Source organism: Mercenaria mercenaria, chromosome 2, assembly GCF_021730395.1.
Source record: "Mercenaria mercenaria strain notata chromosome 2, MADL_Memer_1, whole genome shotgun sequence".
Lineage (NCBI taxonomy): Eukaryota > Metazoa > Mollusca > Bivalvia > Venerida > Veneridae > Mercenaria > Mercenaria mercenaria.
Window position 1 is genome coordinate 37,000,154 of NC_069362.1, and position 17,689 is coordinate 37,017,842.

Here is a 17,689-nt window from a genome sequence, read left to right on the forward strand (position 1 = left end):
TTTCTTGTGCCATGTAAAGTTTACAGGAAATTTCACCTTCACTTTGATCTGAGAAGCCACTGAACTCACTACTGGCAGATGAGTCATAGTTTTTGGTATCTTGTGATATACAAAAGTTTGCTGAATCCAAAGTCACATGTGTGACCTCAAAAAGTATTTCTTGCGGCTCTTTAAAAAGGCTTCCACACAAGTTTTTCACAAATGAACATAGCTGCTGTAAATTGTCATGCCTTGTAACAACTGCAGTTCCATCAGTATGTGACATGCCACTGCTACTTCTACTGTGAGAGTCAAAGACCCAGTAATCTTGAAATTTCATAATTGCAACTGTGTAACAGTCAACAGTGAGAAAGGCAAATTTTTCCATGACACCAAGTGCATCCTCTATACACTGGAATGGACCATTAGATTTCTCAATACCCACTGAACCACTACATGTATTGACAACTTTGATACAGTTTCCATCAATACCATTCGGCAATTCAGATATTAGCAGATATTTGTCCAGGGCTATTTTACTGTATAGAGTATCACCAACTTCAAGAATGTGGTCTATGTCATCTGATTTCCATAACACAGGAGACTTTTCATTTGCAAGAATCATAGCTGTAACACTATTTGCCACACACTGCCGTCCAGCCCCATGGTACCGGGTATGCGCTTGATGGTATGTACCTTGTACAGACAGCATAATGACCTGAAAAAGTAATTTGATTTATTTGAGCTCTCTGAAGTTAGTGAAACAGGGTTAAACCATTTTTCAACAGTAGTGACACAGTCTTATGTTTATTAAACCTTAAAGTGTTGAAACGAGTGCTGAAAAATGGCATTAAACCCAAAACAAACAAACATTATAAATATGTACTTAAAAGCAAGGTCCTGTGGATCTGGAACAGTTGTACAGTTTCAAGATTTGTGCCTCTTGGTAACGTTTGTTTGCACATTATTTTAAATACATGTACAACATTTTGAATTGGTCACTTTGTCACGGTCTTTTATCATTATCAAAAATCAAAATCGGAAAAAAATACATTGAAACAGGTCACAAAAAAAATATGATCGGTCAATAACTCAGTATAGAACATGATTTTCCTGACAAGTGGTTTCAAATCAGAAAAAGTATGCCCATGGGCAGAATTTCCAGCCCTCCAGCTGTCTTAACCCCCAACAGGAATATAAAAGGGAGGCAATGGTGGAAGGGTTGTTTCCCTTACATTTTGAACATGTTTCAGTTCAGTGATGGTTTTTTATCAATTTTAACTTTAATCATGAATAAAAAAAATTATAAAAATTTATACATATACTTTAGCCTATTCTCATGCCTTTGTGAGTAATAAACTAACATTTCATTGGAAAAAATGTGCCTTTGAGTAAAAAAAATGTTGCACTGACAGTTGAAATTTGAATTTTGTGGGAGGAGTCAGAATAGTTAATGATCATGTGATCTATGTTTGTAAACAGTAGCACATGGTATGGAGCAAAATGTAAACACAAGCACAAATCATGCAGAACTTACCAGATTTTAGAGACAGCAACATAAAAAATTGTAAATCCAATTGATTAGCCAAAAGACATAAATTTCTTTTATACACTTCACATTATTCCAGTATATTGTATTAGTATATGATGATGTAACATTAGTTTTGCAAAATATTTATTTTTTACAGGATATATTAAATTAGGAACATAATCCTTTTCATTTTGCAGTGTATATGTACAGATGAATAATATATAAATAAAGATCCAGTTCAATTTACACTTAGTCTATTACTTATACATGTATTTAAGTTACCAGGAATGTCCAGTATATGGTACTCCTACAGGGTTTGGATATCGCGAGCGGACAACTTCAAGAACGCAGTCTGGCATTATTTCACGTTGTATCCTTACAATGTCAACACTTAGATTGTCCTTTTTCATAACATTTGCCTTTTTCATTAAATATTTTCTACTGCGTCAAGCATTACGACGATCCAGCATTGACCAAATTTTTTTAAAGCGAATTTTTCTTGCAATCCTATTTTTTTCATGAGGGGCTTTTCCCTTCCCCAGCCATGCTTGTTCATTTGTTGTCACACACGGTGAACAAAAACACTCCTTACATATTCCTTCATCATCTATATCATCGTCCGATTCATCATTTATATCAATTTCCTGAGAACTGGACATTCCTTGTGTGCTGTTGTCTGTTCTATTTTTTGGATGACCTTGAGCTAATTCACCACTGCTTTCTCCTAACTCTCTTGGTTGGTTTATTTCAATAAATTCCCAGTTATTGTGATTAAATAGTGCTTCAATTGTTAATTTTTGTTCCTCAGTTACCAAAAGCGATAATACAATTTTTTCCTGATTTTCCATTTTATTCTCACAATGAAAGCCTATAGAATGCCAACCCGCCACTTTTTTCTGGATATACTTCAAGGATTTCAAATTAGGGGGTTGTTACCTGCCATATAGGTAGTTTTGTTTTGTATTTTTTGTATATTACATAGGTTCTGAAGTATAATTTGTGCAGTATACATTATTCTACTAAAGTTTAATTAAGTTTCTCAGAGAAATCTAGACAGAAATCTGCAATTTTAGTGTATTCATTTTTAGTCTTCAGTTTGACTGCCCCTTCCGAAGAAATAAACTCAACCTTAGAAAACTGGTTCACTTGGTCAAGGATAAGGAAGGGCTATTCATTCAGGCCAAATAAACTTGTTTCCTCTTTGTTTGATAATGAAGATAACTAATAGCGAAAAAGTCTACATTCATTTTATCAGAAAATAACAATAACATGGTATATAATTTAGCATCACTTCCAGTAAAAGTATTACAGACCATCAGTATTTTGCATTTCTTTGTGGGAACATCTGATGACCATTTATGAACATATAATGCACTGAGAAACAAACTGTAAAATTACTGTTACACTGCAGCTTCTGCCTAAGATCTTATCAAGATCTATCCATACTGTACTGTAATACCAGATGTTTACTTGCAATAGTTATTACTAATATCTGTTTGCATTGGTGCTGCTAAGTCAAAGATTAAACAATATTATGCAATGGTCCATAAACTGGTCAAAAATTAGTGTAAGGGGTGCTTGGATGCATAAGATTTATACATCACATCCAGTAGGTTATATACTAAGTGTTAGACTTTATTCCATGTGAATTCATTGTTATAAATAAATTTTCTTGTTTCATTTGCTATTTGAACAACTATTAGTAATCATCTGATCAGATTCTACAAACAAAATCAGGTAAGAGAATTATATTGTTTTATTTTGTGTGGATAAAAACTATAGTTTATATATAAAAAAAATGTGTTTAATGTATAATTTTATAGAGCTAAACTTAACTTCATTAATAAAATAATATCATTTTCCTATAGTATCAATAAAGCAAGGATGCAATTTAATAACGACTAATTTGTTATAATATCACTAAATTATATTAACTTTAAAATATTTGTCTAATTTCAGTTGCCTTGAACTTGTACTGGTAAAATCATAGAAATCATGGCAGATTCCCAACCAGGTCAAAAACGGAAATATTATAAAGACAAGCCTGAAGCAGTAAAAAAACGTAACCAAGAAAGAAAAAAGAAGAGCATAGAATGTAAAATTGGGTTTATTGTGTGACAATGAGGAAGAAAAAGATGAAATTTTGACTCTAGCAAAGGAGATAAAGAAACACCTCGGCGAAGGAAATCCAAATAACATAACGTCAAAACAGTTATTGAAGGAAGTGTTTGGATTTTATAAATTGCGGAATATGAGCATGCGGGACAGAGATGTTGAAGAAAATGCTCAAGAACCGTTTGTGCAAGAATCATCTTTCACCTGCCTGGATGATGACGACTATGGCCAGGAGCAACTGTTTGTGACATCACAAACAAATATTGATAAATTTGCCAGGATGGTGCAGGATCATTCCAACGCATGTACTATGGAATTAAAATACGATTCTACTAAGTATTTTGGACATGTTGGCCAAGTGAAACTGTCATGTACGAGCAAACACTGCATCACATGGAACAGCACTCCTTACTTAGGGACAAAATTCCTTGGAAACCAGCGTATTCTTCATGGTTACTTCGTGTCAGGTATACTACAAAACCAGTACACAAGATTTTGCACAGCTGCGGGTATTGGAGCTCTTGGTGATTCTTACATTACAGAAGTATTTGCAAAATATGCTAGTGTTGTCTCAGAACAAGTAGAGGAGAATTTTCAAGATGTTCTTGAAAGTGAAATTCAATCATATCCAGAAAATTATGATGGCATTGATATTTTAACTGATGCAAGGCATGGCACAAGAAAAAATTCTTATCATACTGACGTAGTCTGCATTGGTGCAAATACACACAGAGTTCTGAAAACAGCACATGTGACTAAAAAGGACTGTACATCTACCCAAAAACATGAACTTATAGGCACCAAACAAATATACGATTTTTTTGACAGTCAGGAAGTCAACATCAAGGTACACTGTCATGACAAAAATGCCAGTGTAAACAAATATATAAAGACAGACAGAAAAAATACAAATTCTACAAATGACACATGGCATGCAAGCAAAAATTTAACCAAGGAAATAAAAAATGTTTGTTCAGGTCCCAAATACAAGGAGAAAGTAACATGGCATCATGAACTTTCCGACAAGGCTGCCAGCATAAAAACCCATGTGTACTGGTGTATGAAAAACTGTCAAATGGACACAGAAAAACTGAAATCTCAGATTTTGAACATTGTAGAACACTATAAAAACAATCATGAACACTGTCACGCAACATCCAGATGTAAATATGATAAAAACTATGAGAGTAGCAAGATAATCATTTCAGATCCAAAAGCAGAACACTTACTGACTGAGGCACTGAAAAAGATACAAATCTATAAAAATCCACATGATTATATCCACTGCATGGACACTTTCTATGTTGAAAGTTTCAACAATGCTTTACTCCAGTACCAAGACAAAAGGATTAATTTCACCGATTAAACGTACACATTTAGAACAAACCTGGCAGTCCATGACTAGAATGAAAATGTAAACAGACCAGCAACATCACTAAAACCAGTACATGATGTAAATGTGCGACAAAGGTCTGCAAAAAAGGTCCTTAAAAGGAAAACGTACTATTGGCGGTCAGCAGTTTGGTTGAATTATGTAGACTTAATTACTGACAGAAACTGATTTACAAAAAAGGTAGACTTCAAAAAAAAGACTGTGTGGTCACAAACATTATTTAGTGAAACTGGTATAAAATCTGATAAAATTATAATATTAAATATATGATGGAATTATAAAATTGTTAAATTTTGCTGTTTCATAAACAACATTAATATTGTGATCTACAACATAAACCTCTGTTTCAAACTGGATCTACAATTCAAGGTAAAGCATGCTTGTGTTTACATCTTAGTTATAAATAGATAACCTCCACTGATTCATCTGATAAGCACTGCCTACTTTATAGCTCATTTACATCCGATAGTCTGATCGGATGTTGGGGCTTTAAGTGTGACCTCAACCTTATAGACCTATGGACCTGGTTCTTGTGCATGACACTCTGTCTTAAAATGGTGTACATTCATGTCAATTTACATAAAAATCCCACCATGCATGATGAAAAAATGCTCTGGATAAACTTCAGTTTGACATTTGACCTCCAGCTGTGACCTTGACCTTTAAGATAGGAACATGGGCTTTGCCCAGGACATTCCTTCTCATTGAGGTAAATATAAACAAGATTGGTCCATGCATGCAAAAGTTATGGTCCAGACAAAATAAGACGGACGCATGCCTACATACGGACACTCGCACATACACCAACCTGCCAAAAGTGACGACTAAGTTGAGCTCACTGCAAGGGGGCTCAACAATAATGGTCAGATCTTTTATGAGAACTGTGCGAAAATGTCTAGACAAGGCTTAACATACATAAAGTAAGCTATAATTAAAAGGTTTTCATCATTTCACTCTATAAGGGACTCTGTTTCTAAAATATTTCATCTCTTTATAAAGACTTAGTGCCAATGAATAGTAAAAAATATCATGATTCATAAACTAGGACCTTTTTAAAAAGAAAACTGTGATACTTACATTTAAATTTCTTGGAGTCTTCAAAAATAGTCTTCCGCTCTGCTTTATAAAAGATGGCTAACCCAAAAAAATCATAATCTGGCAGACATTTTCAGAGAATACAATGGAATCATAAGTGCCAAAAGAGCTATGACATCATAAAGTCATATGATGACATCATCAACAATAGTTAGAATAGTCTTGCATAACACATATCAAAGTTACAGTTACATTATCTTTTTGCAAAACTATTCTAACTCGAGTTAGAATAGTTTTGCATTAAGGTGAGACCTGTAACGGTATAAAACTGTATTGCAAAACTAATCTAACTTGAGTTAGAATAGTTTTGCACAAAATAACTTATACCTGGAAATAGAATATATTTTTGGTATTTGAAAAAAAAATAAAAAAATATTGGAATATAACCACAATAACTGACAGAATTATGTAATTCCAGATTTTGTAACAGAAAATGTGAAATAACCATTTTCTGTAAAATACCTAGTTAGAATAGTCTTGCGCTGAGCCCTCGACTTAGTGTTTATAACAGAAACTTTAAAAATTGTCACTTTATCAGAAATTGCTGATCCAGATTGATGACTATAAGTATAGAATATAATATTATGACGAAAAAGTATTCAAGCAAATAATGGCACTTTCTGATAAAGCAGGGATACATCGATTTCATTGAGCATTTCTTAACTTTTATAAAAAAATAAAATTCAGTCATATTGTCAATTTCAAGTACATTTATCCAGTTGGCTGGTTTGGTCTCATTTGTTTTAGATGTGACTCAGAAAATATGCACATTTATTTAACCATGAAGTGTTCCAACTTCGGACAAACGACTATTAAATTTTTATAGTTTATATTGAAATATTTTATAGGTTATGCAGAGTAGCATATCAATAAATTAAGTTTAGATTAAGTTATTAAGTCACGTTTCCCTATCTATGTGTAGGGCGGAAACTTTAAAAATCTTCTCATCAAAAATGCAGATTCGGTTTTAAAATCTTTTAACAGAAATTTTCCTTGAGCCAGCCGCATCTTTTTACTAAGGTTTTGGTCACATTATTCTGATCCGTCAGCAGTATCAATAACAAACATGGCCGTAGGTGTTAAAATCTTCGTACGATTTTTCTTTTTAAACTATTGGTATATTTGAAAAAGAAAACACCCCAGATATTACTAATTACCTCCCTTTGACAGAAGTGTTCGAAAAGTGGACTATTTATTTTGATTTCAATATAATTTTTTTGTTTCGCATTTGCATTGGATAAATATTGGGATATTTCAACTATCTGAAACAAAAAGCAAGTTTTAAAACAGCATTTAGCTCTGGGATTCATCTATTTTCAATATACATTTCTATCTTGTTTGCGCAACCGAGATAGACAAAGGGAGGTAATGATAATTTTATAAACTTGTATTTCTAATGAATTTTGGCAAAATATTTTTTTTTTTTTTTTTGGATTTAACGTCACACCGACACATGATAGGTCATATGGCGACTTTCCAGCTTTCGTGGTGGAGGAAGACCCCAGGTACCCCTTCGTGCATTGTTTCATCACGAGCGGGCACCTGGGTAGAACCACCGTCCTTCCGTAAGCCAGCTGGATGTCTTCCCCACATGAAGAATTCAACGCCCCGAGTGAGGCTCGAACCCACATCGATGAGGGGCAAGTGATTTGAAGTCAGCGACCTTAACCACTCGGCCACGGAGGCCCCTTTGGCAAAATATGTACTAGTCATTGCAAATTTTTGACAAAATAGTGCTTATAATATAAGTATATTATTCATTAGGAAAAATATGTTTGTTAAATTTATATTTATGCTAAAATAACGCATAATAATCTTGGTTGAGCAACCAGCATAGGAAAAACAAATTTTAAAAATACTTTCAGTGAAAATCTGATGTGTATTAAGAACTCAGTGAACACAAATAAGTGTAAATAATCAGTTAGTTAAGTTTCGAACAAATCCATTAGTTGACCAAAATCTGATTAACCACCTTTAAAATAAAAGAATAATCTTTAAATGTCATCTCTGGCTAGACCACTATTCCGACATTATTCAAAGATTTCACTATCCTTGTTTTGATATAAATTCTGGATTACACTCTTCAAAGATCATTTAATCTTCATGTCTGCCAGGCCGTGTGTATTTTTCCTTTGGTTTCATTGAAAGTTTTGAAAAAGGTAATTTGGCAGAAATGTTTCTTATTGTATCTATTTGAGCCGTGAAGTATGTGGAACATTTTGCATTAGAAACGGAGGCCATAAAGCACCACTACAACTTAGGATCTCATTTTTAGTTTATTTTACAAAATTGGGAATATTTTGACTGAAAATAATTGCCTTGCGTCTCACTTTCCATTTTTTTTATCACAGTCTATTCGATAATCGTATTCAAGTTGTTCTGAATAGATAACGAATAAACATTTACGCATATAATATAACTGTAATCAGTTTATTATAAACAATCTGAAATTTTCAGTAAAACTAAAATTCTAGAGCATTTAAAATGTTTTAATTTTTTGATGATCCCCAAAAATTTTCGGACATTTAGTCAACGCTTCGCCCATCCCGGTCGGATTATTTGTACTATAATTATCGACTAAGATTTGTCGCACCACTTCTATATTATTGGTAGAATTTAAATGAATTTTCGTATGAATGATTGGCATGAAACCATGCGGTGCATATGTTGTTGTTTTTTTCCATTGAGTTATGGCCTTTGAGTTTAGACATAAAGTTTACAGTCTTGTCCGGACTTCATTTCCAAATCCGCCTGCAGGGATTCAAAGAAAGATCATGGGAAAATGCACCACCAACAGGTGACGCGCATATTTTAGCCTGTTCTGGCTCAGTTTTTTTACACCAGTTGCGGAATTTTGAGTTTGCTTTAGTTTACTGTTATGGGGCTGATCATCTGGGGTTCTGTATATAAGAAGTTTGCTATAAACAAATACATAGTAATGTATAGTGGATGGTAATATGTTAATTGTTGATGTATAACAAAAATGGTGGATGCCAAAACAAAGGATTTTGTCCACATATGTCAACTGGGTCCAGTAAAGGTCATCAACAACAGATAAGTTATATCTTAAAGAACACATATCCATGTACCATACACATTATACATGTACCATATACATTATACATGTACCATACATATATATATTCTCTTCCAACCAGAGATTTGTGTGAACTACGTGAGAGTCGATTATATTTCCGTATTGAATACATTATGTGAATGAATATCAACATCAATTAACTCTTGACGCGATATTTCTGTATACCTTTAAAAGATGGAATACTGTCCGTCTGGTTGCGAAAAATAAGCATTCAATAAAAGACTGTTTAACATTGTTCAATACAGTACGTACAGTGTTATGTTTAAACGAAAGGCCATTCAAAGAAACATGAAATGGGGAAAATGTTTTGTGCTGTTCGATATCGTAGGAGTTAACAACAATTAAAAGCGCGGACATGCTTGGGGGTCAGTGCGGGCCATGCAGAAATATGCCTCTGATAGTGCCTTCTTTGTAGGAAATCTGGACTTATTATTTCAATCAACATCACGTTTGACTGAACAAAGAACAGAGCTATCTGACTTATTAGATTAAAAAATGAAAACTTAATTGGCCAATTAACAGCAGTTCAGAATTAGCAAAAGTGCACTTATGAAACAAGAGAAACAAAGCTTTAAAGTCTGAGATATGTATCAAAGTATCACATTGGTTTTGTCAAAATGAACCTTGACAAAATGACTAACTCATGTTATGCTGTAATTATTAAGCAGTCTTTCGCTTTCTTGTCGGATATCAAATGTACTTCATTTCCTTAACCTCTTATCTAGAATTATCTTGCACAGTATATTTATTTCATGGATTGTTTTAAGCAACAAACTTTATCGACTAACATAATAATCAGTTTTATCAATATTTAACTTATTCATACTTTTTTTCGAACAAATACATTTATTTCAAAGGAATTCATTCCATTGCTTGTAAATAGTTCATGTCCATAAAAAGATATCATTACTAGTGTATTTTTACTTTAGAAAATATAACAAAACGTTGTATCAGTTCACATTTTTTCTGTACAAAGTGTTTTCTGTTCGATTTTCTGTTTCATTATAGATTTTACTGATGATTTATCGTTGGACGTATTCTTTTTCTGTCTTTTGTTTAATGGATCAACAATTGTGATAATAATTGAATTGAATTATTCATATTGTCCCGATTTTATGGAATAAAATATATTGATTTCTATTACTGAAACAAACCAGTAGGTACATTTATGCATTGGAAAGGAAATTTTCTTGCCTACAATTGCGGGGAAAGACAATGACTAGCGCTCGGTTTCTCATTCCCCGCTGGCCCTCCGGTCCAACACAGGCAGGCATGTACGATCCTAATAACCCCCAGTTTGCTAACACATAAAGACTGCAATTTTACCTTGAAACTGCGTCTTATTTATTTTGTTTCTCGTTTAATTTACCACGGTTCAGTGTTCAGATGCGCAAGAGTTGAACCACGAAGGCGTCAGCCCGAGGGATTTAATACTGAAGCATCTGAACGATTAACCATGGTAAATTAGACGATAAACCACAAGAAAGTCTTGAATGTTTTCATTCTAACATGCTCGTTAAAATGTTTTGATTAAAACAGTGCTTGGATTCATTTACCCGAGGAAGAAAGAAACAGGCGTCATACAGCAATATGACGTCAACCGTTGTTTATCGCAGAATATATAGAGCTTGACTTCCTTCTGTGTTTAACTGGCAATCAAATCCAACCATGTTAGAATTAACAAATACTCAAGGCCTTCGAGTGGTTTATCGTCTAATTTACCACGGGTCAGAGTTCAGATGCATAGGAATTGAACGCCCGAGTGGTTAGATAGTGAAGCATCTGAAGGATGAACCGTGGTAAATTAGACGAAAAATCACAAGAAGGCCTTGATTGTTTTCATTCTGATATGCTCATTGACATATTTTAAAAAATATTATGCTGGACTTCATTTACCCGAGGAGTTATGTAGCGGACGTCATACGCTCAATTTGACGTCATAATTGACGTCATAATGCTCTCTTACCGGTCCGCGCGTCAGCCGTTGTATATCGCAGAATATACAGAGCTTGATTTTCTCCTTTGTTTAACAGGAAATCAAGTCCAGCCATGTTAGAATTATCAAATAATCTAAGTCTTCGACTGGTTTGGCGTCTAATTTATCACGGTTCAGACGCAACGCCTTCTTGGTTAAATTTCTAAGCATTTGAACGATGGACCGTGGTAAATTAGACAATAAATCACGAGATGGCATTGATTGTTTTCATTCTTACATGCTCATTGAAATATTTTATTAAGCCATGCTGGACCTCATTCATGCGAGTAGCTCTTGTAATGAACCGAACGTCATGCGGCAATTTGACGTCCGAATTGACGTCATAATGCTCTTTTACCGGTTCGCACGTCAACCGTTGTTTATTGCAGAATATTTACATTCGCCCTATTCCTTTCCATTGAAAATTATGACGTTCATTTCGTATGAACAGCAAAAGGAAAGGGGCGAAAGTTATGTCATCGCTGCTTAGTGATAACCGGCCGCTGTTTTGACGACGTCCGCGTATAGTCAGGGAGAACATTCCTTAGATGACGTCGCAGTTTTTCCGTCTGGTGAACAGAATGGCCGGGAAACTGATATTAATGTTAAATGCCACAAAATATGTGCAATTTATAATATTAGCTTGTTTACAAATGGGAAGGAAATATAAAGTAAATATAAGAAATGAAACTATTTTTTTCGGTGTTCATACGAAATGAACGACAGAATAGGTTTGCCGATTCTATTCTGTTGTTCATTTCGCATGAACACGGAAAAAAATCATTTCATTTCTTAAATATACAGAGATTTACTTCTTTGTTCAACTGACCATCAAATCGAGCCATGTTAGAATGCTGCCGTTACCATTTAATAAATAAAACTCAATGTAATTACTACACTGCCATGTCAAACTAAATCCGATTTCTACTTTTATATGTGGAAAACTAAGTTCGATTTCTACATTAATACCATGCCATACTAAAGCTACTTTACCATGTCAAACTAAGTTTGTCTGAATACTTCTATAACAGAACCAGCTAAGCAAGATTTCTGACTTTAGCCTAGCAACGTCATTTCTTTTGAACGTTTGTCCGATTTCTACTTATCCATGTCAAACTCAGTCTGATATTCCCCATTACAATTTCTAGCTTAATCTGATAAACGCTTCACCATGTCACACCATCTGCTTTCTGATTTATCTCGCCAAACTATGCAGATTTAGGGCGTTCATATTTTTACGGGTGAGCGGAAAAAAACTGCCTGATACATAGTAAATAAAGGAGTAACGACAGTTTTCCATTTCCCCCCGATTGCTGGGAAAAAGTTCTGTATATTTAAAAGTAAATAGATCTACATAAACAGTCAAGAAAAACCGAGCTTTATTAACATAGTATATTGCTATGTAGGCTTCAGTGTTCTCATGTATAAGCTATATCGGAAAGAGTAGATCTAAGAAACAGCGAGACGAGCCAACGTTTAAATACAGAATCAAAACATTTGGGAAAATTCATCATATAAATTCCCAGCCGTTTGTTGATCTTTCAACTTTCTCTTCATATATCTTAGTATTTTCATTTTTCATATTTTCTAGAAACTTATGTAACTTTTATATTGAGTCTTTCATCAACAATGTCATCATGTTTCGAGATTCGATCAGATAACGATACAGCACTATGTTGCTACATGACGTCAACTTCAAGACACGCGTACGTTACGGTTACCCGGGGCCATTATGATTATGGTACGTGAGGCACACACTTGGCGTTCATTTACCTTACTTCGTCTTCCTGTTTATCTTGGTGTTTTTCATTTTACATATTTTCCACAAATTTATAAGCATCTTTTATATTGAATGCCATCTTTATTTGAGAATCGGTCCGAAAATGATTCAGAACCCTTTCATCCGCTATAATGACTTGCTTCACGACGTCAACGTCATAACGTGCTGACGTTCCTGCTACGTTGGACCATCAAGATTATTGTGTGTGAGGCACACTGCGCCGTTATAGACAGTTACGGCCGTTTCAATGTGTTTTTTGTGAGTAAGATATATTATAATAATGTAAATATACGGCTTGGTTGTGCCTTACTACCATAATGACACACCTAGTGTCATACTTGCCCGAGGTTTTAGCCTAATGGCTATGACGAAACCAGGCGTGCCATTGTGGCTAGACGGTACGCACCAGTCGTTTATTGACATTTTTATTTTATACCATCTCGGAGTTTACATCTACATATTTTCTGCGAACTTAAAAGCATCATTTGTATTGCTTATTTCATCAACAGTGCCATCTTTATTTGATAATTGATCTGAAAATGATTAGGCAGCCTTTCACCTTCTATATTGACGTTGTTTCATGAAGTCAACGTCAGAAGGTGCAGAACCTTTCGCCCGCTAAAATGCGTTGCTTTATGACGTCAGTGTCAAGGTTCCCTGGGGCCATTATGATTATGGCGCGTGGGGCAAGCTGTGCCGTTATAAAGCCGTCAATAGTGGCCGTCATGGCCATTTTTGACGGTGTTTTTGTTACTATTTAGCCTATAATAAGGGTTAGATAACAATAGCTTTCATAATGAATGTACGTCGTTTTGAATAGTCTGTTCTACATGAAATTATTACATCCATAATTTGCTGAAATATGTTTAATAAGTATTGTGTTTTGACCAAAATTTGCAGCTTTATAAAGATATTGTCCCCGTTTACTGGTACTGACGATAAACTCGGACAGATGATAAAGTCGACCACCTTCAAATTTTTCGATTGCAATTGGTTATTTATAAAATTGAACATGCCATCAAATAGCAACCACTTACAGCACCAACAGATGTAAACAAAAACAGAATTGGTAAATTTTCTGTATAAATAATTGACTTAAATTTATCTGTTTGAAAATATTTATCTAAAAATACTGGGGGGAAGAGGGTGTTTTTTTTTTTTTTGCGCATGCTCACTGTCAACACATGGAGGCCTGACATTGGGTCACTTTTCATTACTTGATCCTGAGTGACTGTTGCAGCATTTTGGGAAAGTTTCAATATAATCACTATGGAGAAAATTCTGTAAATGACAAAGTGGTCGAATTTATCATCAGTCAACGTTCGTACATTTTGCATACCTCTTTCAGAGCCTCACTTCTCGTGACTTTCATTGCTAAATATGAATTAAAACTATGTAAACTTTAGCAATTGTTAAGCTTTACTTTGATACCAACCATTGATAACAATTTGCATAAATAAAGAAGTTACAGATAAAAAACCTCATTTTCTGTCCGAGTTTATCATCAGTACCAGTAGTGAATTTTGTCGTCTTGTATAAAGCTCCGACATGTACATAAGATGTGATAACCTTGTGTGTCATTTTCTCAAACGAATATCTTTTAGTGGTAATACTTCTCCTATTCCGTTTTCGTTCTGCATGGTACATCTGTGATGTTGATTTCAATAAATCTATATTCTGTTAAATTGTTTTGACAACTCAGATAATGTTATATTTTCAGTTTGCAAAATGTCTTGTGTGGACTATAGATGGAAAATATTTCTGGGCTCTATTTTGACATGCCTAGTTATTCTGATCGCAACGGTGGACAGACCCTACACAAATGTTGTATGTATTTACGCCTTTTACATTCTTTGATATTTTAAATAAATGAGCCGCGCAATGAGAAAACCAACATAGCGCGTTTGCGACTAGCATGGATCCAGACCGGTCAGGATCCATCCTGTTCGCTTTTAAAGCCTATTGCAATTAGATGTTAGCGAACAGCATGGATCCTGACCAGACTGCGCGGATGCGTAGGCTGGTTTGATCCATGCTGGTCGCAAATGCATTATGTTGGTTTTGTCATGGTGCGGCTGAAATGTAAAACTTACGGCCCGAATGTTGTAATGTGTATTACGTTACCATATTTCAGTAAGCTTCCAAGTTCACAGTCGACTTCAAAATGACAATATCTAGCTTTCACAGTCGACTTCAAAATGACAATATCTAGCTTTCTACGGCCTCACTCTGGCGATACTTCCGAGTTCATAGTCGACTTCAAAATGACAATATCTAGCTTTCTACGGCCTCACTCTGGCGATACTCCCGAGTTCACAGTCGACTTCAAAATGACAATATCAAGCTTTCTACGGCCTCACTCTGGCGATACTCCCCAAGAAATTTATTAAATATGTGTATGTTAGTAAAGTTTTGGGTGGAGCTGCAGGACTCGAACTCGTGAACCCTGGTTTTGTAGTCAATCGACTTATAAGTTGACCAGTGTTTGTTTCTATTCGTTTGAATAAAATGTATGTTTGTATAATCACTACCGTTTGCCTATTTGAGAAAAGAATAAGAAAAATAGTCAGTTTAGGTATTTGAAGTGCAAGGTACAGAAAATGCTCCCTTTCTGGAAACACGTGAATTACTTCTTATCAGTAAAGAAAGAATTAAAACAAATTCTGAGAAAATTGCCACTTTGATGAAAATTTGATTTTCTTTAATATGTTATTTAAAAGTGGATAATTTGTCATCATTTTTAGGCAGATTCAGTTTGAATTTTTAACGTAAATCAGAAAATAAAAGCGTTATTTTCACATTTTATTGATATGAGCCATGCCATGAGAAAACCAACATAGTGGGTGTGCGACCAGCATAGATCCAGACCAGCCTGCGCATCCGCGCAGTCTGGTCAGGCTCCATGCTGTTCGCTTTTAAAGCCTACTGCAATTAGAGAAACCATTAGCGAACAGCATGGATCCTGACCAGACTGCGCGGATGCGCAGGCTGGTCTGGATCCATGCTGGTCGCAAACCCACTATGTTGATTTTCTCATGGCACGGCTCATATGTATTGCACTTATAACATGTACAATAAACAAAGAATGAACTGATTTTCGTTCCTATAGAGACAGGCTGTCTGTCGTGAACACTGTCCGTCCTGACTTAGAAAACGAGCGATAATACATGTAACATATCATTCCCTTGATTTTGAACATGATCTATTTTATATTACTAGAATTTAGAATCCTTAGATATAATTTGTTTAAAGTAATATCCACAGATGTGTCTTGGATATTCTTCCACCATTTTTTTAAAGGCTGGAAATACCTAGAGATTAACTATATTGTGTCGGTATGCCATTAAACCAAAAAAAAATCATGTACATTGAAAAATAAAACAAGTGTATTGTTCCGATGTTAAATATGTACTTCTTTAACCTCAGAATGCCTCTAACGTCTTTGACCTTTGAATAGCTATGAGGTCACTGACCTCTGAATGGCTCTGAGGCTATTGACCTCTGCATGGCTCTGAGGTCACTGACCTCTGAATGGCTCGGAAATCACTGACCTCTGAATGGCTCTGAGATCACTGACCTCCAAATAGATATGGGGTCCCTGACCTCTGAAAAGCTCTGAGGTTACTGACCTCTGAATAGCTGTCAGGTAACTGACCTCTGAATGGCTCTGAGGTTACTGACCTCTGCATGGCTCTGAGGTCACTGACCTCTGAATGGCTCTTATGTCTTTAGCCTCTGAATAGCTGTAAGGTAACTGACCTCTGAATGACTCTGAGATCAGTGACCTCTGAATGGCTCTGCTGTCATTGACCTCTGAATAGCTCTGAGGTTACTGACCTCTGAATAGCTGTGAGGTAACTGATCTCTGAATGGCTCTGAGGTCACTGACCTCTGAATGGCTCTAAGGTCACTGACCTCTGAATGGCTCTGAGGTTACTGACCTCTGCATGGCTCTGAGGTCACTGACCTCTGAATGGCTCTGATGTCTTTAACCTCTGAATAGCTGTGAGGTAACTGACCTCTGAATGACTCTGAGATCACGGACCTCTGAATGGCTCTGCTGTCATTGACCTCTGAATGGCTCTGAGGTCACTGCACTGACCTCTGAATGGCTCTGATATCTTTGACCTCTGAATAGCTGTGAGGTAACGAACACCTGAACGTCTCAAAGGTCTCAGACCTCCGAATGGCTCTGAGATCACTGATCTCTGAATGGCTCTGGGGTCACTGATCACTGAATAGCTGTGAGGTCACTGACATCCTAATAGCTCTGAGGTCTCTAACCTCCGCATACCTCTGAGGTCTCTGATACGCTAATACAAGGTATGATACGATTTGACTGTTGCTCACGTATAGACCAATCCTCAGCAGAGTATTGTCCGAAAGATTATATGAGCCGTGCCATGTGAAAACCAACATAATGGCTTTGCGACCAGCATGGATCCAGACCAGCCTGCGCATCCGCGCAGTCTGGTCAGGCTCCATGCTGTTCGCTTTTAAAGCCTATTGGAATTGGAGAAACTGTTAGCGAACAGCATGGATCCTGACCAGACTGCGCGGATGCGCAGGCTGGTCTGGATCCATGCTGGTCGCAAAGCCATTATGTTGGTTTTCTCATGGCACGGCTCATATGATAAACGAGAAAAATTGTATTTTCATCTATGATTGATCGATACTCTAATAGCGTATACTTGTTATATATGTTTAAAAATTTCAAACAAATG

General features: G+C 35.7%; 1 protein-coding gene across 1 annotated transcript in view; it reads left to right on the plus strand.

The window, feature by feature from the left end:
* LOC123562671 (uncharacterized) overlaps nt 1-17,689 on the plus strand; it is a 43,986-nt gene that overhangs the window by 24,118 nt on the left and 2,179 nt on the right. Inside the window, exon 2 of the mRNA XM_045355287.2 lies at nt 14,686-14,792. Within this exon, the coding sequence (XP_045211222.2) occupies nt 14,694-14,792 (99 nt within the window). The 5' untranslated portion in view covers nt 14,686-14,693. The remainder of the gene's footprint in view (nt 1-14,685; nt 14,793-17,689) is intronic.